At 41.8% G+C, this 22,645-nt stretch overlaps 2 protein-coding genes and 1 pseudogene across 2 annotated transcripts; 1 reads left to right on the forward strand and 2 right to left on the reverse strand.

Moving 5' to 3' along the window:
• Positions 1–292: 292 nt before the first annotated feature.
• Positions 293–2,644, reverse strand: LOC109215635 (annotated as a pseudogene).
• Positions 2,645–9,244: 6,600 nt separating this feature from the next.
• LOC109215637 (G-type lectin S-receptor-like serine/threonine-protein kinase At2g19130) lies at positions 9,245–10,345 on the reverse strand. Its single transcript, XM_019379740.1, has 2 exons — positions 10,257–10,345; positions 9,245–10,094 (listed from the first exon to the last, which is right to left on the reverse strand). Exons 1-2 carry the CDS (start codon positions 10,343–10,345, stop codon positions 9,245–9,247), a joined length of 939 nt encoding a protein of 312 aa, XP_019235285.1.
• Positions 10,346–10,826: 481 nt separating this feature from the next.
• LOC109215638 lies at positions 10,827–13,820 on the forward strand. The gene is made up of 5 exons (XM_019379741.1): positions 10,827–11,532; positions 11,699–11,929; positions 12,900–13,063; positions 13,374–13,496; positions 13,716–13,820. Exons 1-5 carry the CDS (start codon positions 10,827–10,829, stop codon positions 13,818–13,820), a joined length of 1,329 nt encoding a protein of 442 aa, XP_019235286.1.
• The last annotated feature ends 8,825 nt before the right edge of the window (positions 13,821–22,645 follow it).

Raw genomic sequence — 22,645 nt, forward strand, 5'->3', positions numbered from 1 at the left:
TAATAAAAAACAATGATGTAGAACTTAAAATACCATCAGGCTATGATATCCATGCTTCTGAGTTAGTACCACTGAATATATGATATGAGGCAAGAGCTACTCATGAAATCGGATCGATGAAAGAACGATAAGTAAACTCAAATAAGCAAATGGAGTACTAAATAATCTAGAGTTCTCAACTAACTTTGATTATTACTTGAAGAAAATTACTAGCGGAAGATACTAAAATATTAGCCCAATTACAGATACTACTCCATTCATTACATAAACTCAATCAATTTTGAAAATAAAGTTATCGACCATCTTCTATTGTAACTGTCAATTCATTGTTGGAGTTGATGTATGACTTACTAGAGCAGGAAGTTGTTGTGTTACAAGCACGTGTTCTTGTTACAAAAGCAGGTTTACTAGGTTTTGCAAGAGAAATGCCTTGACGACTAAGCATTATAATTACATCTGGCATGCTTGGACGAACACTAGCATCTTCTTGTACACACAAGAGCGCAATATTAATGCATTTCCATGCATCTTCTTCGTTGCATGATTCATGTAGAGATTTATCAAGCAAACTCATAGCATTTCCTTCATTCCATAATCTCCATGCCTAAAATGTAACTTTAGAGTTAGGAAAAAAGGTAACATAGTTACCAAACTAAAGATCTTAAAAAAAGAGACGTAAAAAAACAAAGAGGGCTTAAAATTTAGAAAGTTTCACTCACGTAACCTAGGAGGTTTAAGGCTTCCTCCTGCTGATAAAATCCTGTATTTTTCTTGCCGCAGATAATCTCAAGCATAACTACTCCAAAACTGCAAACATCTGACTTGATTGAGAATAATCCATTTAATGCATATTCTGGAGACATGTAACCGCTGCAGAGCTCCAAGTAATTAATGATATTACGCAAAATTTGAGAAGTGATGGACTAAATGTATTCAAGTATAAATATAAGAATCTTTGCAATACAAGATAAGCTTACTATGTTCCAACAATTTTGTTTTGCTTCCATATTATTCCCTTGGACAATCCTTGCTAAGCCAAAATCTGAAATCTTGGGGTTCATCTCTTTATCTAATAATACATTGCTTGTTTTTAAATCTCTATGAATGATCCTTAACCTTGAATCGTGGTGCAAATAAACAAGTCCACGAGCAATACCCAAGATGATAGAAAATCTCTTCTTCCAATCTAATAACACATGATATCTTTCGTCTTGTGTAGTTATCATACAAAAATATTGTAATCATCAATAAAAAAAAGAATAGAAGTTCAATTTACATTTAGAATAAGGAAATTAATCTTACGGCGAAGAGTGCTTACCAAATATAAGGGTGTCTAAGCTTTTGTTTGGCATATATTCATAGAGTGAGATCTTTTCATTCCCATGGATGCAGTAACCAAAAAGTCTAACAAGATTTCGATGTTGAAGTCTTGCAATTAATACTACTTCATTCTTGAATTCATTTACGCCTTGACCCGACTGGGCTGATAACCTTTTGATTGCAACTTCTCGTCCTCCCTGAAATTTTTCCTGAATATATTTTCAGTAAATTTTATTATGCTAAGAAATATAACTCATAAATACAAGTTCTAACTAAAAAAAATAAATGATACTTTGCAAGAACCTTATAAACAGGGCCAAAACCACCACGTCCTAGCTTATTTTCTTCTGAGGAGTTATCTGTTGCCGCTAGAATGCTTTCCAAACTAAAGAATTGAATATCAATGCCCTTCTCATCCTCTTCGTTTATTAAGTCATTTTCTCCCTTTTCAGTGTTTAAGCAGTTGTTTGGCTGTGAGTTTCCTTGATAGAAAGAAAAAGATAGAATATATAATTGTGAAGCCCTAGCTATATGAATCTGTAACTCATTAAGAAGAGAGAATTTGCATTTACCTTTACTTATTGCTCTCCTTGTTCTATAGAGTAGGTAAATAAAGCTACATAGAAAAAGAGTAGCGACAATTGTAGTAGGAAAAACTACTTTTAGCCTTCTCGATTTATGTGTTTGGTATGCAACTGCAGTAGCAAAGATAGAAATAAATAAATAAATAACATAAAAATACTTAAAATAAATAAATAAATACCATAAAAACACTAAATAGTACTCCCTCTGTTCCAGTTTATGTGAACTTGTTTCCTTTTTGGTCCGTTCCAAAAAAAATGATCCCTTTCTAAATTTGATAACAATTTAGCTTAAACTTACAATTCTACCCTTAATGAGAAGCTTTTTTAACCACACAAACTCTGGGCCCCTTTTTGAGTTGTTTAGAACCACAAATTCTAAAAGTCTTCATTTTTTCTTAAACTCCGTGCCCAATCAAACAGGTTCACATAAATTGGAACGGAGGGAGTACTACTTTCCGCTCTATTTTATATCTAGTGTTTGAATAGAAGCAGAGTTTAAATAAGGGAAGACTTTTGGCACATATTAGAGTATCCTTAGTGTTTGAGCAAAAAGTGTAAAACCCTTTTGTCGAACTAATTATTGATAATAAAGAAGGTAAATCTTAGTCAAACATAATTAATTCCAGATCCAAACGTACAGAGTGCGAAATAGAAGATGAATAAGAACGCATAAGATTTCTTAATATAATAATCGTACATCAAACATGAGAGATGAGCTTACATCTAGGGCAGATATGCATCATAATCATGGGAGCAAGGAAGGGGAAGAGGGTAACAGTTGATGAGCAAGAGATTCCTCTTGTTTTCTCTATTGCGGTAGCTATCTCCAAGAATCCCCCCCCCCCCCTTTTTATCTGGGCTTTTTCCCCATATATATAGTTCTTTTCCCTTTTATCCAATGGTCTTTGACCGGCGTACTTTCATACGACTGTAGCTTTCGCCGTTTGCTCGAACACAAGCTTGTTCTATGATGTACGCTTTCCAACGATTTGACCCCGGCGATGGCCGAGGTGCTCTTTGCTATCTCGCCCCGTGGGCATGATTACAGCTTGGTCGACCCCTCATCATTCCTCTTAAGGACGACCATTCTAGTCAGATTTTGACCTATACAGTTAGTCCCTCCGTCCATCGAGGTCGCCTCTTAGCGGGCTCAACGGACGGACTCTGTCGATTCGAAAGTTAGGAAAAATTTAAATGTTACGCGTTGAGCGAGATCCTTAGGTCGAGGTGGCGATGTGACGCTTCAATGGTACCATCGGACCGTTACGGTCGTTTGGAGTTGATTCGATACATCATGAATAGCCACTATCATTATGGCACACGTTTCCCAGGCACCGTATCGTTTCTTGTGCCCTATCAGTTTTGATTGGCGGCTCTTGGGTTTCCCGCTCAGGATATTTGTGCTCCTATAAATAGGGGGAAACCACCATTCGATTACTACACTTTCAATTAATTTGAGGAATTTTGCAAACCTTCACCTTCATCATTATTTCAAACTTCTGATTTCATTTTCCTGTTAGTCAGAACTTGACGCTACCACCTTCTCTTTTCCTTCATCATACTCATTTATTCTGATCAATCCAGATAAATGGCTGGTACTTCTTCCCAAGCAGATACGCTCGTCGAAGCTCGGTGCCGGAAAATGACGCACCTGTTCTCGGAGAAGGAGCGGAGGCGGCGGAAGATGAGGGAGTTCCAACAGCGGCTAAAATACTGCCCCATCCGGGGGAATTATGGACCGGTTTCAACAGCCCCGCCGGACATTGTACATCTGCACCGCCTAGGGTACTGCGCATTCTACGCGTACCCTTTTGTCGTCGGGTATACGCTTTCTCTCCCCTCCATAGTGATAGACTTCTGTTGCTTCTACGAAGTGTGCCCGGCTCAGATTTCACTGTACGTGTACAAACTCTTCCTCATGCTGCTCAAGTACGCAGAGCTCGCCAGCCGAGAGGTCACTTTGGGGCATATGCTTAATATTTTTGCCCCTCAACTTATTCCAGGAACGATGATCTACATGCGCCACCGAGGAACAAAGAGTTTGGTGGTGAAGATGGACGACAAGGCTAATCGCCATTTCTGGGAAAGCTATTTCTACGTACGGACCGAGCACCTTGCGACAGACTCGACAGGGTTTCCCGAGACGTGGAACTTCGCCCGTAAGTTTTCCTTTGTTTATTTTGTGACTCTTCTCGAGTTGGTGGTCGACTGTTCCTCTTTAGGTGGCATTGCTAATTTGTTTTTTGCTTTCGCAGCTGAGAGATTGCCTCCCCCACCAGTTGATGACATCCTCGAGTGGGTAAATGTTATTCTTCCCCAAACAGTGGGGGTCCGCGAGTGGGCGTCCTTCTACGAGAGATACGGGCGTAAGCCTCTCACTAGTGAGTCGGCCCGTTGCAGTTTCCTTATTCTTTGCCTTGTAATTTGTCCTTGTCGCTATATGATCGTTTTTCTTTGTTGACAAGGAGAGTGCGAAGGGCGAGGGCTCCTCTGTTCGCATTCCGTCAACCGGTGCCTTCTACCCGGCCCGCACCGAGGTCTGATACCCGGCCTACATCGAGAGCTACTCAATCTGCACCTACGGTCGGGGCCGTGTGCATGGAAATTATTCCACAACCTAAGACTCCGGCTCCTGCCGTCCGCTCAACGGGCGAATCTTCCCGTGCTGGTAGCGGAGAGGGTCCGTCAAAGAGACGGCGAGTGGAGTCTGAAGTGGCTCCTTCCGCCGAAGCATCTTCGGGGGGCGGCCCTCCCTTAGCGGTGTTTGAAATTGACAGTGGTGCTAACCCGGCCGCAGAGGTAAACCCGATGGCAGGGGCAAACCCGGTGGTAGAGGCTTTGGCCGTTCTGAACGATCAACAGGCTATTGCGACGGACAGATGGGGTCCCGAGGCTGCTGTTGCTGTTTTAGGCGGCCCTTCGTCATCTGGATCGAATCACGCTTCTTCTTCAGGAGCAGAGAGAGGAAAGCGTGTCGTGGTTGATGACTACGAGTCTGACTCCGACCTCGACCCTGATGATGTTAGGATGTTCGAGGAGGGCTTTACCTATACTATGGTAAGAGCGGGAGGTCCTTCCCGTATACTTGAGATTCCATCGGATCTCAATCTTCTACGGGACACGGATGGGTTGGTGCCGCAGTTCGACCTTCTATGCTCTGCCGCCGAATGTGAGGCTCTTCGGGACGTTAGCGACGTCGAATTATCGCATAAAGTGGCCGCTATGGGCCTAAGGGTAAGTTTCTTCTCTTTGTTTTTTTTGTCTCCATTTGGTTTTTGGTGGCCTTGGCCTTCACCGACTTTTTTCTTTGCTTTCAGTCTTACATGCTGGAGATTGAGAGTGCTCACAGGGATGAAACTCGGGCCAAGATTTTTTTGATGATGCTAGAAAAGTATCGGCGCTATCGCAACAAACGCCGTGAGATGCATGAGCGGCTCAGGGCGAGAACAGACAACCAATCTCTCGGGGAAGAGCTGGAGAAGAGGGATCAGGAGTTGATGCAGTCTATTCGCACGAGTAGCGAGCTCGAGGAGCTACTTCATGCAAAGGACGAAGAACTTGAGTTGGGAAAGGGGGTCGCTGCAAAGTGTGAGCATCATCAGGCGAAGGTGCTATCGTTGCAATCTGAACTTGATCAAAATGCCTCTAGAGTTGAAGCTTTGAGTGATGAGTGGATGCGAAAGTTGGCCGGGCTGGAGAGAAAAGTTTCCAAGTTGGAGGATGCCAAGAATGCTCGGGCGTCGGCTTTGGTAAGGACGGCGGCTTTGGAGGACATTATCCGTGTCCTTCAATCCGAGCAGGACTCTGAGAGGGCAACGACCACGCTAAGGGAGGCGAGGCTCAAAGAGCGCATTGGTGAGATTGAACGGGAAACTTCGAACTTGGGAGATCGGGTCGCTTTCCTCGAGACTGAAAAGGCGCAATTGGTTGGACAAGTTAAATCTGCCTCTGCCACTGTTCCTCACCACTTGTAAGAGGCGTTGGGTTCATGCCGAGGCCACACGAGAGATATACAAGAGTTTATGGGAGGCGGGCAATATTTCTGAGGCTGCTTATGAAGGAGCCCGGGTGAAGGCACGAGAGGCTTGTGTCAACTGTGGCTATGACCCCGCGACACCGGAGGCTGGCGAAGATGCTATGCTGAGGAGGAGTTTCTTGAAGACAATGATGGGGAGGACGATGGTGATGACGCTGAGTGAAAAGTTGCTGCTGCTTTAGTATATATGCTTATATTTTTTTGTGTTTCATTTTCGTCTCTTTTTTTTAATTGGGCCTATTTTGGCCTTGTGTAAGGTGCAGCCGTTGCGCACATATATATGAATAAAAGAGTTGTTTCGCCTTAGTATATCCTTGGATTTTCTTTCCCCTCCCCTTGTTTGTTACATCTTTTGTTTTGGCGTTGACCTTCGGATATTTGTATGGCGAATTCCTGGTTTTTCGATTTGGGAATCCGGCTTGACCGGGCCGAGTAGGGTCTCGTCGTGTGAGTCCGAATGGAGTTTCTTCGGATTTGCACATTCGGGCGAGATTGACTTTTGACTTGTTGCTTTAGGCAAAATCATCTTTGATTCAAACGAGGTCGACTTTTTCATATGTATTCGAGTGGGGTCGAACTTGGAATTTGGATCGAAGTCAATTTCTGACTTATTTGAACAAGTTCGAAAAACAAATTTTTTATTTGACAATGGCCGGTGGCCGTAAGGGTGTCATTTCGAACTAAGGTCGAAAAGTTAACCCGTTGTGATTCGAGTGAGGTCGAATCCTTCTTTTGGCGATGGCCTTTGGCCGTAGGGGTATCATTTCGATCTAAGGCCAAAATGTTAGCCCGTTGTGATACGAGCGAAGTCGAGTCCTTCTTTTGGCGATGGCCTTGTACCGTAGGGTGTCATTTCAAACTAAGGTCGAAATGTTAACCCATTGTGATTCGAACGAGGTCGAATCCTTCTTTTGGCGATGGCCTTTGGCCGTAGGGGTGTCATTTCGAACTAAGGTCAAACTGTTAACCCGTTGTGATTCGAGCGAGGTCGAATCCTTCTTTTGGCGATGGCCTTTAGCCGTAGGGGTGTCATTTCGAACTAAGGTCGAAATGTTAACCCGTTGTTTCACTATCAGATTTTGGAGAATTTCACAGGTCACCGTACTGTTTGTGCATACGTCGGGGTGAATCTTGGCATACTCGGTTTTGTTTTTACTGGAGAATATTGGGTGTTCCCTGGGGGAGTCCCAGTTTTGCTTAGCTTCTGCGTTTCCTGGGTGAGTCCTAGTTTGCTTAATTTTGCTTGCATTGGAGAATACGATGTGTTTCCTGGGTGAGTCCCAGTTTGCTTAATTTTGCTTGCATTGGAGAATACCTTGATGGGGAGTACAAAATGTTGCTCTGCTTCACTCACTGGAGAATGCTATACATGTTCGTTTCATACATATATTGGAGAAGTTTCCATGTATCTAGTCCCTTCATCGCCCGGTCTCGAGAAGTAGTCGACAGGCGGGGCGATGAATCATACTTAAACTTCGAGACGCCCCTTTTGTCGCCTTGTTAGAAATCTCACCGAGAGGACCCGACTGGGACGAGACCCGGGTGGAGGAAAAAGGATACGACTTGAGGGGTGTCCTTTCTCTGGGGTTGAAGTATTGGAGGTGGGCGACATTCCAATCGTTTTGTAGTAGTTTTCCATCCATTGTTTCTAGTTGGAATGCTCCTTTGCTCGCTTGCCCATGCGAGTGCTCGCGTTCATGTTTAAACCAACAACAGAGGATAAACCAAAATGAAATTTTCCGTACCTCGATCCAACGGGTCAGCGAAAAGAGCGGCGTCGTAGTGTTACTCGCTCCGCCTGGTGTTCGAATGGTGGTTTTAGATTTGGCGGCCGTGTTCAGCTCTGTTTCTAACAGCGTCTAGGCTTCGCACGGGTTGGGCCTACCTCACTTGCTGAATGTGCCCATTCTTTCAAAGGATCGCACGGCAAGCTGTCGTCCCCTCATAAAGGGTGGGAATGCGGGTTAATATATAAGGTAAACGCGTCAAATGGGGATGTGGTCATGCCAGATGACCATGATCCTATTTTGAACGTGCGTACGTCGTGCTGAACCTATTGCTACTGGCGTGATGTGGGTTTTGCATAGATATTGGTCATAATTTCTACTTTTATGTAGCAACCTAACCTAGATTAGTACTGTTGTCTCGAAGGTTTATTTACCGCTATTTCGAGTAGGTGGTGACATTTCGCCGGTTCTAGATCTGAAGGGAACTATGAAATCCCCACAGACGGCACCAAAATGTTTGAGCAAAAAGTGTAAAACCCTTTTGTCGAACAAATTATTGATAATAAAGAAGGTAAATCTTAGCCAAACATAATTAATTCCAGATCCAAACGTACAAAGTGCGAAATAGAAGAAGAATAAGAACGCGTAAGATTTCATAATATAATAATCGTACATCAAACATGAGAGATGAGCTTACATCTAGAGCAGATATGCGTCATAATCATGGGAGCAAGGAAGGGGAAGAGAGGTAACTGTTGATGACCAAGAGATTCCTCTTATTTTCTCTATTGTGGTAGCTATCTCAAATAATCCCCCCCCCCTCCCCCTTTATCTGGGCTTTTCCCCCATATATATAGTTTATTTCCCTTTTATCCAACGGTCTTTGACCGGCATGCTCGAACACAACGCTTGTTCTGTGATGTACGCTTTTCGACGATTTGACCCCTGCGATGGTCGAGGTGCTCTTTGCTATCTCGCCCCGTGGGCATGATTACAACTTGGTCGACCCCTTATCATTCCTCTTAAGGACGACCATTCTAGTCAGATTTTGACCCATACACTTAGAACTTGTGGTCTAACATGTATAATTATATGTATATGGCAATAACTTATAAGAGCATGTCATGGGTAAGATTTAAAGTTAAAGAGTCTCGAAAATAAAAATGTGGCATACTTTTTTGAACGGGCTAAAAGGAAATAGTATACTCCCTCCGTTTCAATTCAGATGAGATAGTTTGACTCGGCACGTAATTTAAAAAAAAGACTTTTGAAACTTTTGGTCTTAAAAGCTTAAGGGGTAAAAGCTTTATGGGGCCATGATATTTGTGAGGATATAAAAATATCTCATTAAGGATAAAATGGGTAAATGAAGAGTTTAAAGTTGAATTATTTCTAAATTTAGATACGTGTCATTTATTTTGGAACAAACTAAAAAGGAAAGTACCTCATCTGATTTGAAACGAAGGAAGTATATAGAATGAAAAAAGTAATTCTCAAGGGAGTTTAATTTTTGAATACCTTTGGGAGCTGAAAATTCAGAAGCAGCTAGTTTGACATAAATTGTCATTCCACTAGTATCATTTTCGGAGAGTTGTTGCAAGTTGAAAAGGTCTCCATCCCAAGTTAGACAGTTGTTTGCTATCAAAAGCGTAAGCAGTACAAGAGCAATTATTGAGACAAGTGGATTCACATTCTATTGCACTACCAATAGTCCGAATGTGATTATCAACTGATAATCTCATATGAGAATGCATTCGAAACTTGTCCTCCTCCAAAGTAATAGCACTAGCATTACCACAGTTCAGACTTGATTTCCTCTCACAACCACTAGAGAAACTATTCAAATCCCAGTCTTTGTTTGATCTAGGAGCAAAACCAGGCAAACAATCACACAAGCGAGTACTTGAGATTTTACTACAGACACCATATGCACCACAATAACCGTAAACATCACATGATTGTGTTGGTTGAACGAAAAACGTATTCCACTGCTTGGTACTATTCAACCACATCAGCTGCTTAAGTTCCCCTGTGACATCTATTATAAATCTTGACACGACTGAAGGATTAAAAAAATAATATGAAAAATAGACCTCATCCGTGTTGTTTATATACGTGAAATTGTGCGTGGGATTTGATTTTCTGCTCCAAGGTCCAGTTGACCAATATTCTACAGTTTTATTCAATCTATCAACGCTCCTACCGTTAGGCTCCATCTCAAGGGAAAAGAGCCCTGGACTAGGATCTTCAGAGTTGGTCCAAGAAGTAAGAGCTTGTTTTGTGTTTGTTCTTTTATTATAGCCAAGTTTAGCCCCAGGCAAAAATGTGTGGCTCGGATGATCGAAACTTTGCCACAATAAATGAGACCCGCCATTCAAAATCAAGTTCCCATCATCACCAAGAATAGCCACCACAGGTTTTATCGTGCTGGAGTCAATATTTGTCGATCAAATTGAGCGTCCACTCCCATTGAGCAGCACCAAGTTACTCTTTATAATTTTGAATTGTGCGGATGCCATTTCGGATAAAGAAAGAGGAGTCTCCCTATTTGCTACCCAAACTACGGTTTGTGGGATTATATCTTTGTACCATATACCAATATAATACTTAGAAAGATTACCTGGTTTGAAGAAGCCCATCTCAAATTTTCCACCCGAAGAAACTACTGTTACGCTCATAGTTATGGTTTTGTCCGCATCAAGGGTATCTCCAAGGGAAAAGGTCTCATTTGCAGTGATGGTGTTAGCTCCAAAACAGAAGCACGAGAAGAGTACAAATTATAATAAACTTGTTTCCATTAGTTCACATTTATATTAAATATGTTTAGATTAGTTCATATTAGTATGATATGTATGAACTAGTGTAGACTAATGTGAACTTCATTATGAGATGTATGAACTAGTGTAGAGTAATGTGAATTTAGTTAGTGTGTTTACATGAAGTTTAGGCTAGATACATGTAGGAGTTCTACTATAAATACCCATGTATGCAAGCCATTTGGAACAAGTCAAGTTGAATGAAAAATATCATTTCTTCTCCATTCTTAAAGTGAGTTGTGAGTGTTTGAGTGTTTTGTTGTCTTGCTCTCCCAAATTATTATTTTTTCCAACATTTGGTATCAGAGCCGGTGTGGTTGAAGACAACAAACTTGGAGAAAAGATGATGAATTCTAACGGAACACCATTCCAAGTTCCTATGCTTACAAAAGAGAACTATGGAAATTGGTGTATTCGAATGAAGGCCTTGCTTGGTGCCTATGATGTTTGGGAACCAGTAGAGTCCGGTGTTGATGAAGCAGAAGATGTCGTTGCCTCAAAGAAGAAGGATCAAAAGGCACTCACTCTCATCCATCAAGGTTTGGATGACAAGATGTTCGAGAAGGTTGCAAATGTAACAACCTCCAAGGAAGCATGGGATATTCTTCAAACTTCTTTTAAAGGTTTGGACAAAGTGAAAAAAGTTCGCCTCCAAACCTTAAGAGGAGAGTTTGAATCATTGCATATGAAGGAAAATGAATATGTTGTGGATTATATTTCGAGAGTTTTGGCTATTGTCAATCAAATGAAAAGATACGGTGAAGAGTTGAAAGACGATAGGGTCGTGGCAAAAATACTACGATCCTTAATCTCAAAATTTGATTTTATTGTTGTTGCCATTGAAGAGTCCAAAGACTTGGACACCATGACCATAGACGAGCTTTCGAGTTCCTTGCAAGCACATGAAGAGAAGTTGAAGAAACCGAAAGAAGAATCGGTTGAACAAGCGTTGCAAGCAAAATTTTCTTTCAAAGAGAAAGATGAAAGGCGTGGCTCGCAACAAAGAGGCCGTGGAAATGGAAGAGGTCGTGGTAGAGGCGGAAGAGGAGGTAGTCAACCACCTTCAAGTAGAGAAAAATAAAGGCCAAGACTTTAATTCAAGAAGAGGTCGTGGAAGAGGGAAAGGATGGAGGCAAAATCAAGGAAGGTATGACAAATCAAATATTGAATGTTATACTTGTCATAAATTTGGTCATTTTTCTTGGGAATGTAAAGATAACTTTGAAGAGAAAAATAATTTCGTGGAGAGCAAAAATGAAGATGAAGATGCCACCTTGCTTCTCGCATGCAAAGGAGAAGAAAGTGCCGAGAAGCACCGATGGTACCTTGATTCCGGTGCAAGTAGCCATATTTGTGGAAAGAAGGATTTATTTGTGGAACTTGAAGAGTTGAATCGTGGCACAATCACTTTTGGAGATTCTTCACGTGTTAAAATCAAAGGAAAAGGTACGATTTTAGTTCGCTTGAAGGATGGAAGTCATCAATTAATTTCTAATGTTTTATATGTGCCGGAGATGAAAAGTAACATTTTGAGTTTGGGACAACTTTTGGAGGAAAATTATGACATTCATTTGAAAGATAAAAAGTTGTTTATGAGAGATGAAAAAGGGAGATTATTAGCTAAAGTTCCTATGGCTAATAATAAAATGTTCATTTTAAATCTTCAAAATGATGCTCCAAGATGCTTACTTTCATGTGCCAAAGACTCCTCTTGGCTTTGGCATATGAGATTTGGTCACTTGAATTTTGATAGCTTAAGGTTGATGGATAAAGAAATCCATATATAATATTTACAATTATAACAAGAGTCCCGACAAGGGAAAAAAGGTCTACACTATCCCGGCAAGGGAAAAAGAAACAGCTATAACCAAACTTGTTACAACACCTATCTACCTCAGCCATACCCAAACTTGTTACAACACCTAACTACCTCAGCTATGCCCAAACTTGTTCCAACATCTAACTACCTCAGTTATAACCATAATCCTTACCTAACACAAAGAATCATCAACCTAAGTATTCGTAATATCAATTAAGAACACAATACAAGGGAACCACAACTCAACAATAGCCCGGTAAGGGGGCACATAATGATCTCTCCACTTTCTCACTTTTACTTCACAATTCACTTCCTCACTCGAGCCACTGCTCTAGAGGTTCAATTATCACTTATACTTTCACAATTCGTTATATAACTGGAGCCAACCGCATTCTACGCGTACCCTTTTGTCGTCGGTATACGCTTTCTCTCCCCTCATAGTGATAGACTTCTGTTGTTCTACGAAGTGTGTGCCCGCTCAAGATTTCACTGTTACGTGTACAAACTCTTCCTCAGCTGCTCAAGTACGCAAGAGCTCGCCAGCCGAGAGGTACTTTGGGCATATGCCTTAATATTTTTGCCCTCAACTTATTCCAGGAACGAGATCTACATGCGCCCACCGAGGAACAAAGAGTTTGGTGGTGAAGATGGGAACGACAAGGCCTAAGTCGCCATTTCTGGGAAAAGCTATTTCTACGTACGACCGAGCACCTTGCCGACAGGACTCTGACAGGTTTCCCGAGACGTGGAAACTTCGCCCAGTGAAGTTTTCCTTTGTTTATTTTGTGAACTCTCTCGGAGTTGTGGTCGACTGTTCCTCTTTAGGTGCGCATGTGCTAATTGTTTTTTGCTTTCGCACTGAGGAGATTTGCCTCCCCCACCAGTTGATGACATCCTCGAGTGGGTAATGTTATTCTTCCCCAATACAGTGGGGGGTCCGCGAGTGGGCGTCTTCTACGAGAGATACGGGCGTAAGCCTCTCACTAGGAGTCGGCCCGTTGCAGTTTCCCTTATTCTTTGCCTTGGTAATTTGTCCTTGTCGCTATATGATCGTTTTTCTTTGTTGACAAGAGAGTGCGAAGGGGCCGAGGGCCTCCTCTGTTCGCATTCCGTCAACCGGTGCTTCCTACCCGCCCGCCCAGGTCTGATACCCGGCCTACATCGGAGAGCTACTCAAATCTGCAGCCTACGTCGGTGCGTTGTTGCATGGAAATTATTTCCACCAAACCTAAGACTCCGGCTCCTGCCGTCCGCTCAAACGGGCGAATCTTCCCGTGCTGTAGCGGAAGGGTCCGTCAAAGAGACGGGCAGAGTGGAGTCTGAAGGGCTTCCTTCCGCGAAGCATCTTCGCTGGGGGCGGCCTCCCTAGCGGTGTTTGAAATTGACAGTGGGTTGCTAACCCGGCCGCAGCAGGTAAAACCCGATGGCAGGGCAAACCGTGTAGAGGCTTTGGCCGTTCTGAACGATCAGCTATTGCGACGGACAGATGCGGTCCCGAAGGCTGCTGTTGCTGTTTAGGCGCCCTTCGTCATCTGGATCGAATCACGCTTTCTCTTCAGGAGCAGAGAGAGAAAGCGTGTCGTGGTTGATGACACGAGTCTGACTCCCGACCTCGACCCTGATGATGTTTAGGAATGTTCGAGGAGGGCCTTTACCCTATACTAGGTAAGAGCGGGAGGTTCCCTTCCGTATAACTTGAGATTCCATCGGATCTCAATCTTCTACGGACACGATGGGTTGTGCCCGCAGTTCGACTTCTATGCCTGCCGTCCGAATGTCGAGGCTCTATCGGAACTGTTAGCGACGTCGAATTATCGCATTTAAAGTGGCAGCTTAGGCCTAAGGGTAGTTTCTTCCTTTTGTTTTTTGTTCTCCATGGTTTTTGGTGGCCCTTGCCTTTCACCGACTTTTTTTCTTGCTTTCAAGTCTACATGTGGTAGTATTGAGAGTGCTCACAGGGATGAAACTCGGGCCAAGATTTTTTTGATGATGCTTAGAAAAGTATCGGCGCTAATCGCAACAAAACGCCGTGAGATGCATGAGCGGCTCAGGGCCGAGAACAGAACAACAATCTCTCGGGGAAGAGCTGGAGAAGAGGGATCAGGAGTTGATGCAGTCTATTCGCACGAGTAGCGACTCGAGGAGCTACTTCATGCAAAGGACGAAGAAATTGAGTTGGGAAAGGGGGTCCGCTGGCAAAGTTGTGAGCAAATATCAGCGAAGTTGCTATCGTTGCATCTGAACTTGATCAAAATGCCCTCTAGAGTTGAAAGCTTGAGTGATGAGTGAATGCGAAAGTTGGGGCCGGCTGGAGAGAAAGTTTACAAGTTGGAGGATGCGACAGAATGCTCGGGCGTCGGCTTGGTAAGGACGGCGGAACTTTGGTGAGGACAATTATCCGTGTCCTCAATCCGAGCAGGACTCTGAGAGGCAACGACCACGCTAAGGAGGCGAGGCTCAAAAGAGCGCATTGTGAGATTGAACGGGGAAACTTCGAACGTTGGAATCGGGTCGCTTTCTCGAACTGATAAAGGCGCAATTGGTTGACAAGTTAAAGCTGCCTCTGGCAGTGCTGTTCCTCACACTTGTAAGAGGCGTTGGGTTCATGGCCCGAGGCCACACGAGAGATATACAAGAGTTTATGGGAGGCGGGCAATATTCTGAGGCTGCTTATGAAGAGAGCCCGGGTGAAGGCACGAGAGCTTGTGTCAACTGTGGCTATGACCCCGCGACACCGAGGCTGGCGAAGGATGCTATGCTGAGGAGGAGTTTACTTGAAAGACATGATGGGGAGGACGATGGTGATGACGCTGAGTGAAAAGTTTGCTGCTGCTTTAGTATATATGCTTATATTTTTTTGTGTTTTCATTTTCGTCTCTTTTTTTAATTGGGCCTATTTTGGCCTTGTGTAAGTGCAAGCCGTTGCGCACATATATATGAATAAAAGAGTTGTTCGCCCTTAGTATATCCTTGGATTTTCTTTCCCCTCCCTTGTTTGTTACATCTTTTGTTTTGGCGTTGACCTTCGGAATATTTGTATGGCGAATTCCTGGTTTTTCGATTTGGGAATCCGGCTTGACCGGGCCGAGTAGGGTCTCGTCGTGTGAGTCCGAATGGAGTTTCTTCGGATTTGCACATTCGGGCGAGATTGACTTTTGACTTGTTGCTTTAGCAAAATCATTCTTTGATTCAAACGAGTCGACTTTTTCATATGTATTCGAGTGGGGTCGAACTTGGAATTTGGATCGAAGTCAATTTCTGACTTATTTGAACAAGTTCGAAAACAAATTTTTTATTGACAATGGCCGGTGGCCGTAAGGGTGTCATTTCGAACTAAGGTCGCAAAAGTTAACCCGTTTGTGATTCGAGTGAGGTCGAATCCTTCTTTTGGCGATGGCCTTTGGCCGTAGGGTATATTTCGATCAGGCCAAAATGTTAGCCCGTTGTGATACGAGCGAAGTCGAGTCCTTCTTTGGCGATGGCCTTGTACCGTAGGGTGTCATTTCAAACTAAGGTCGAAATGTTAACCCATTGTGATTCGAACGAGTCGAATCCTTCTTTTGGCGATGGCCTTTGGCGTAGGGGTGTCATTTCAACTAAGGCCAAATGTTACCCGTTTGTGATTCGAGCGAGGTCGAAATCCCTTCTTTTGGCGATGGCTTTAGCCGTAGGGGTGTCATTTCGAACTAAGGTCGAAATGTTAAACCCGTTGTTTCACTATCAGATTTTGGAGGAATTTCACACGGTCACCGTACTGTTGTGTGCATAACGTCGGGGTGAATCTTGGCATACTCGGTTTTGTTTGTACTGGAGATATTGGGTGTTCGCCTGGGGGAGTCCCAGTTTTGCTTAGCTTCTGTTTCCTGTGTGAGTCCTAGTTTGCTTAATTTGCTGCATTGCGAGAATACGTGTGTTTCCTGGGTGAGTCCCAGTTTGCCCTAATTTTGCTTGCATTGGAGAATACCTTGAATGGGAGTACACAAAATGTTGCTCTGCTTCACTCACTGGAGAATGCCTATACATGTTCGTTTCATACATATATTGGAGAAGTTCTTCCATGTATCTAGTCTTCATCGCCCCGGTCTCGAGAAGTAGTCGACAAGCGGGGCGATGAATCATACTTTAGAACTTCGAGACGCCCCTCTTTGTCGCCTGTAGAAATTCTCACCCGAGAGACCCGACTGGGACGAGACCCGGGTGGAGGAAAAAGGATACGACTTGAGGGGTGTCCTTTCTCTGGGCGTTTAAGTATTGGAGGTGGGCTACATTCCAATCGTTTTATAGTAGTTTTCCATCCATTGTTTCATAGTTGGAATGCTCCTTTGCTCGCTTCCCATGCGCGATGCTCGCGATCATGTTTAAAACCAACAACAGAGGATAAACCAAATGAAATTTTCCTACCTCGATCCAACGGGTCAGCGAAAAGAGCGGCGTCGTAGTGTTACTCGCTCCGCCTGGTGTTCGGAATGGTGGTTTAGATTTGGCGCCGTGTTCAGCTCTGTTTCTAACAGCGCTCTAGCTTCGCACGGGTTGGGCCTACCTCACTTGCTGAATGTGCCCATTCTTCAAAGGATCGCACGGCAAGCTGTCGTCCCCTCATAAAGGGGTGGAATAGCGGTAATATATAAGGTAAAACGCCGTCAAATGGGGATGTGGTCATGCCAGATGACCATGTTTATGACCTATTTTGAACGTGCGTACGTCGTGCTGAACCTATTGCTAACTGGCGTGATTTGGGGTTTTGCATAAGATATTGGTCATAATTTCTACTTTTATGTAGCAACCTAACCTAGATTAGTACGTTTGTCTCGAAGGTTTATTTACCGCTATTTCGAGTAGGTGGTGACATTTCGCCGGTTCTAGATCTGAAGGAACTATGAAAATCCCACAGACGGCACCAAAATGTTTGAGCAAAAAGTGTAAAGACCTTTTGTCGAACACATTATTGATAATAAAAGAAGGTAAATCTTAGCCAAACATAATTAATTCCAGATCCAAACGTACAAAGTGCGAAATAGAAGAAGAATAAGAACGCGTAAGATTCATTAATATAACTAACTGATTCAAAACATGAGAGATAGCTACATCTAAGAAATATGCGTCATAATCATGAGCAAGGAAGGGAAGAGAGTAACTGTTGATGACCAAGAGATTCCTCTTATTTTCTTCTATTGTGGTAGCTATCTCAAATAATCCCCCCCTCGCCTCTCCCCCTCTATCTGCTTTTCCCCATATATATAGTTTATTTCCCTTTTTCAACGGTCTTTGACCGGCATGCTCGAAACAACAACGCTGTTCTGTGATGTACGCTTTTCGACGATTTGACCCCTGGTCGATCCCTACCTGCTATCTCGCCCCGTGGGCATGATTACAAACTTGGTCGACCCCTTATCATTCCTCTTAAGGACGACCATTCTAGTCAGATTTTGACCCATACACTTAGAACTTGTGGTCTAACATGTATAATTATATGTATATGGCAATAACTTATAAAGCAGTCATGGTAAGATTTAAAGTTAAAGAGTCTCGAAAATAAAAAGTGGCATACTTTTTTGAACGGGCTAAAAGAAATAGTATACTCCCTCCGTTTCAAATCTATATGAGTATATATGATATGCTCTCACCTAAATTTAAAAAAAAGACTTTTGAAACTTTTGGTCTTAAAACTTAAGGGTAAAAGCTTTATGGGGCCATGATATTTGTGAGGATATAAAAATATCTCATTAAGGATAAATGGGTAAATGAAGAGTTTAAAGTTGAATTATTTCTAAATTTAGATACGTGTCATTTATTTTGGAACAAAACATAAAAAAATACCTCATCTGTTTGAAACGAAGGAAGTATATAGAATGAAAAAAAGTAATTCTCAGGGAGTTTAATTTTTGAATACCTTTGGGAGCTGAAAATTCAGAAGCAGCTAGTTGACATAAATTGTTCATTCCATAGTATCATTTTCGGAGAGTTGCTTGCAAGTTTGAAAAAGTCCTCATCCCAAGTTAGACAGTTGTTTGCTATCAAAAGCTAAGCAGTACAAGAGCAATTATTGAAGACAAGTGGATTCACATTCTATTGCACTACCAATAGTCCGAATGTGATTATCAACTGATAATCTCATATGAGAATGCATTCGAAACTTTGTCCTCCTCCAAAGTAATAGCACTAGCATTACCACAGTTCAGACTTGATTTCCTCTCACAACCACTAGAGAAACTATTCAAATCCCAGTCTTTGTTTGATCTAGGAGCAAAACCAGGCAAACAATCACCACAACGAGTACTTGAGATTTTACTACAGGACACCATATGCACCACAATAACCGTAACATCACATGATTGTGTTGGTTGAACGGAAAAACGTATTCCACTGCTTGGTACTATTCAACCACATCAGCTGCTTAAGTTCCCCTGTGACATCTATTATAAATCTTGACACGACTGAAGGATTAAAAAATAAATATGAAAAATAGACCTCATCCGTGTTGTTTATATACGTGAAATTGTGCGTGGATTGATTTTCTGCTCCAAGGTCCAGTGACCATATACTACATTATTCAATATTTACAACGCTCCTACCGTTAGGCTCCATAGTAAAAAGAGCCTGGACTAGGATCTTCAAGAGTTGGTCCAAGAATAAAGGTTTCTGTGTTGTTCTATTATCAGCAGTTTACCCAGCGAAAAATGTGGCTCTATGATCGAAACTTTGCCACAATAAAAGAGACCCGCCATTCAAAATCAAGTTCCCATCATCACCAAGAATAGCCACCACAGGTTTTATCGTGCTGGAGTCAATATTTGTCGATCAAATTGAGCGTCCACTCCCATTGAGCAGCGCCAAGTTACTCTTTATAATTTTGAATTGTGCGGATGCCATTTCGGATAAAGAAGAGGAGTCTCCCTATTTGCTACCCAAACTACGGTTTGTGGGATTATATCTTTGTACCATATACCATATAATACTTAGAAAGCTTCCCTGGTTTGAAGAAGCCCATCTCAAATTTTCCACCCGAAGAAACTACTGTTACGCTCATAGTTATGGTTTTGTCCGCATCAAGGGTATCTCCAAGGGAAAAGGTTCTCATTTGCAGTGATGGTGTTAGCTCCAAAACAGAAGCACGAGAAGAGTACAAATTATAATAAACTTGTTTCATTAGTTCACATTTAATTAAATATGTTTAGATTAGTTCATATTAGTATGATATGTTATGACTAGTGTAGACTAATGTGAACTTCATTATTGAGATGTATGAACTAGTGTTAGAGAATGTGAATTTATGTTAGTGTGTGTTTACATGAATTTTAGCTAGATACATGTAGGAGTTCTACTATAAATACCCATGTATGCAAAGCCATTTGGAACAAGTCAAGTTGAATGAAAAATAATCATTTCTTCTCCATTCTTAAAGTGAGTTGTGAGTGTTTGAGTGTTTTGTTGTCTTGCTCTCCCAAATTATTATTTTTTCCAACATTTGGTATCAGGAGCCGGTGTGGTTTGAAGACAACAAACTTGGAGAAAAGATGATGAATTCTAACGGAACACCATTCCAAGTTCCTATGCTTACAAAAGAGAACTATGGAAATTGGTGTATTCGAATGAAGGCCTTGCTTGGTGCCTATGATGTTTGGGAACCAGTAGAGTCCGGTGTTGATGAACAGAAGATGTCGTTGCCTCAAAGAAGAGGAAATCAAAAGGCACTCACTCTCATCCATCAAGGTTGGATGACAAGATGTTCGAGAAGGTTGCAAATGTAACAACTCCAAGGAAGCATGGGATATTCTTCAAAACTTCTTTTAAAAGGTTTGGACAAAGTGAAAAAAGTTCGCTCCAAACCTTTAAGAGGAAGAGTTTGAATCATTGCATATGAGGAAAATGAATATGTTGTGATTATATTTCGAGAGTTTTGGCTATTGTCAATCAAATGAAAAGATATGGTGAAGAGTTGAAGACGATAGGGTCGTGCAAAAATACTACGATCCTTAATTTCAAAATTTGATTTTATTGTTGTTGCCATTGAAGGAGTCAAAGACTTGACACCATGACCATAGACGAGCTTCGAGTTCCTTGCAACACATGAAGAGAAGTTGAAAGAAACCGAAAGAAGAATCGTTGAACAAGCGTTGCAAGCAAAATTTTCTTTCAAAGAGAAAGATGAAAGGCGTGCTCTCAACAAAGAGGCCGTGAAATGGAAGATCGTGGTAGAGGCGGAAAGAGGAGGTAGTCAACCACCTTCAAGTAGAGAAAAATAAAGCCAAGACTTTAATTCAAGAGAGGGTCGTGGAAGAGGGAAAGGATGGAGCGAATCAAGGAAGGTATGACAAATCAATATTGAATGTTATACTTGTCATAAATTTGGTCATTTTTCTTGGGAATGTAAAGATAACTTTTGAAGAGAAAAATAATTTCGTGGAGAGCAAAAATGAAGATGAAGATGCCACCTTGCTTCTCGCATGCAAAGAGAAGAAAGTGCCGAGAAGCACCGATTGGTACCTTGATTCCGGTGCAAGTAGCCATATTTGTGGAAAGAAGGATTTATTTGTGGAACTTGAAGAGTTGAATCGTGGCACAATCACTTTTGGAGATTCTTCACGTGTTAAAATCAAAGGAAAAGGTACGATTTTAGTTCGCTTGAAGGATGGAAGTCATCAATAATTTCTAATGTTTTATATGTGCCGGAGATTGAAAAGTAACATTTTGAGTTTGGGACAACTTTTGGAGGAAAATTATGACATTCATTTGAAAGATAAAAAGTTGTTTATGAGAGATGAAAAAGGGAGATTATTAGCTAAAGTTCCTATGGCTAATAATAAAATGTTCATTTAAATCTTCAAAATGATGCTCCAAGATGCTTACTTTCATGTGCCAAAGACTCCTCTTGGCTTTGCATATGAGATTTGGTCACTTGAATTTTGATAGCTTAAGGTTGATGGATAAAGAAAACATGGTGAATGGATTGCCAAGTATTATCATCCCAACCAATTGTGCGAAGGATGTATCTTTGGAAAGCAGCTAGAAAAAGCTTTCCTAAAGAGTCTTTGACAAGAGCAAGATGCCCTTGGAGTTAATTCACAGGAGTGTTTGCGGACCTATCAAGCCATCTTCACTTGGTAAAAGTAATTATATTATTTTCATTGATGATTATTCTACAAAAACTTGGTTTATTTTTTAAAGGCAAAATCAGAGGTGTTTGAAACTTTTAAAAAATTTCAAGAGGATGGTGGAGAAACAAAGTGGCTATCAAATTAAGTCACTTCGGTCAGACAATAGTGGAGAATTCACTTCAAAATGAATTCAAAATTTTTTGTGAGAAAAATGGAGTTCGCCATTTTTAACCGTGCCAAGATCACCACAACAAATGCGTTGTGGAAAGAAAGAACCGGACCATTCTTAACATGTTGAGGAGTATGTTGAAGAGCAAAATATGCCCAAAGGAATTTTGGGCTGAAGCTGTTGCTTGTGCGGTATACTTTCTAAATCGTTGCCACACAAACGTGTTCATGGAAAAACACCTCAAGAGGCATGGAGTGGTTTCAAGCCAAAAGTTTCTCACTTGCGAGTTTTCGGAAGCATTGCAATATGCACATATACATGATGAAAAAGAGGACCAAGCTCGATGACAAAAGTGAGAGGTATGTTTTTATTGGTTATGATCAAAATTCTAAAGGTTATAAATTGTATAATCCCAAAATGGCAAGGTCACTTTGAGTAGAGATGTTGAGTTTGATGAAGATAGTGCTTGGGATTGGAAGACTAAAGAGCAAGATTACTCTTTTAGTCCATTATTTGATGATGATGAAGAAGATATGGAGCAACTATCTCACCACTATCAACACCTCCGCCACAAATCAAGAAGTGGAGGAATCAAGTTCAAGTTCAAGTGAAGCACCTCACAAGAGTAGAAGTCTCCGTGACTTGTATGAAAACACGGAAGTGGTAAGAAATGATTTATATGATTTTACTCATTTTTGTTTATTGGTGGATAGTGAGCCTATAAGCTTTGAGGATGCATTCCAAAATTCCAAATGGAGAGATGCCATGGATGAAGAAATCAAGCAATAAAAAAGAATGAAACATGGGAGTTGGTCATACTTCCAAAAGGAAAAAGCACCATTGGAGTCAAATGGGTGTACAAGCTAAAGAAGAATTCCAAGGTGAACTAGAAAAGTACAAAGCAAGATTAGTAGCTAAAGGATACAAGCAAAAAGCCGGTATTGACTATTGAAGAGGTATTTGCACCGGTTTGCTCGTTTGAAACAATTCGCTTTGTCATTGCCTTGGCCGCCCAAAATCAAATGGAAAATCCATCAAAATGGATGTGAAGTCAGCTTTTTTGAATGGCGTATGGAGAC

This window comes from Nicotiana attenuata, unplaced genomic scaffold (genome assembly GCF_001879085.1).
Source record: "Nicotiana attenuata strain UT unplaced genomic scaffold, NIATTr2, whole genome shotgun sequence".
Classification (NCBI taxonomy): Eukaryota; Viridiplantae; Streptophyta; class Magnoliopsida; order Solanales; family Solanaceae; genus Nicotiana; species Nicotiana attenuata.

What these genes read in the sequence shown, in the direction of transcription:
- LOC109215637 (XM_019379740.1), bottom strand. Translation starts at nt 10,345, where the DNA reads ATGAGCGTAACAGTAGTTTCTTCGGGTGGAAAATTTGAGATGGGCTTC. An exon ending in AAGTATTATATTGGTATATG is followed by an intron (nt 10,095 to 10,256) that starts GTACAAAGATAT and finishes TATTGACTCCAG; the next exon opens with CACGATAAAACCTGTGGTGG.
- LOC109215638 (XM_019379741.1), top strand. Translation starts at nt 10,827, where the DNA reads ATGATGAATTCTAACGGAACACCATTCCAAGTTCCTATGCTTACAAAA. An exon ending in TGGTAGAGGCGGAAGAGGAG is followed by an intron (nt 11,533 to 11,698) that starts GTAGTCAACCAC and finishes GGGAATGTAAAG; the next exon opens with ATAACTTTGAAGAGAAAAAT. An exon ending in TGTTAAAATCAAAGGAAAAG is followed by an intron (nt 11,930 to 12,899) that starts GTACGATTTTAG and finishes AACTTATTCCAG; the next exon opens with GAACGAGATCTACATGCGCC.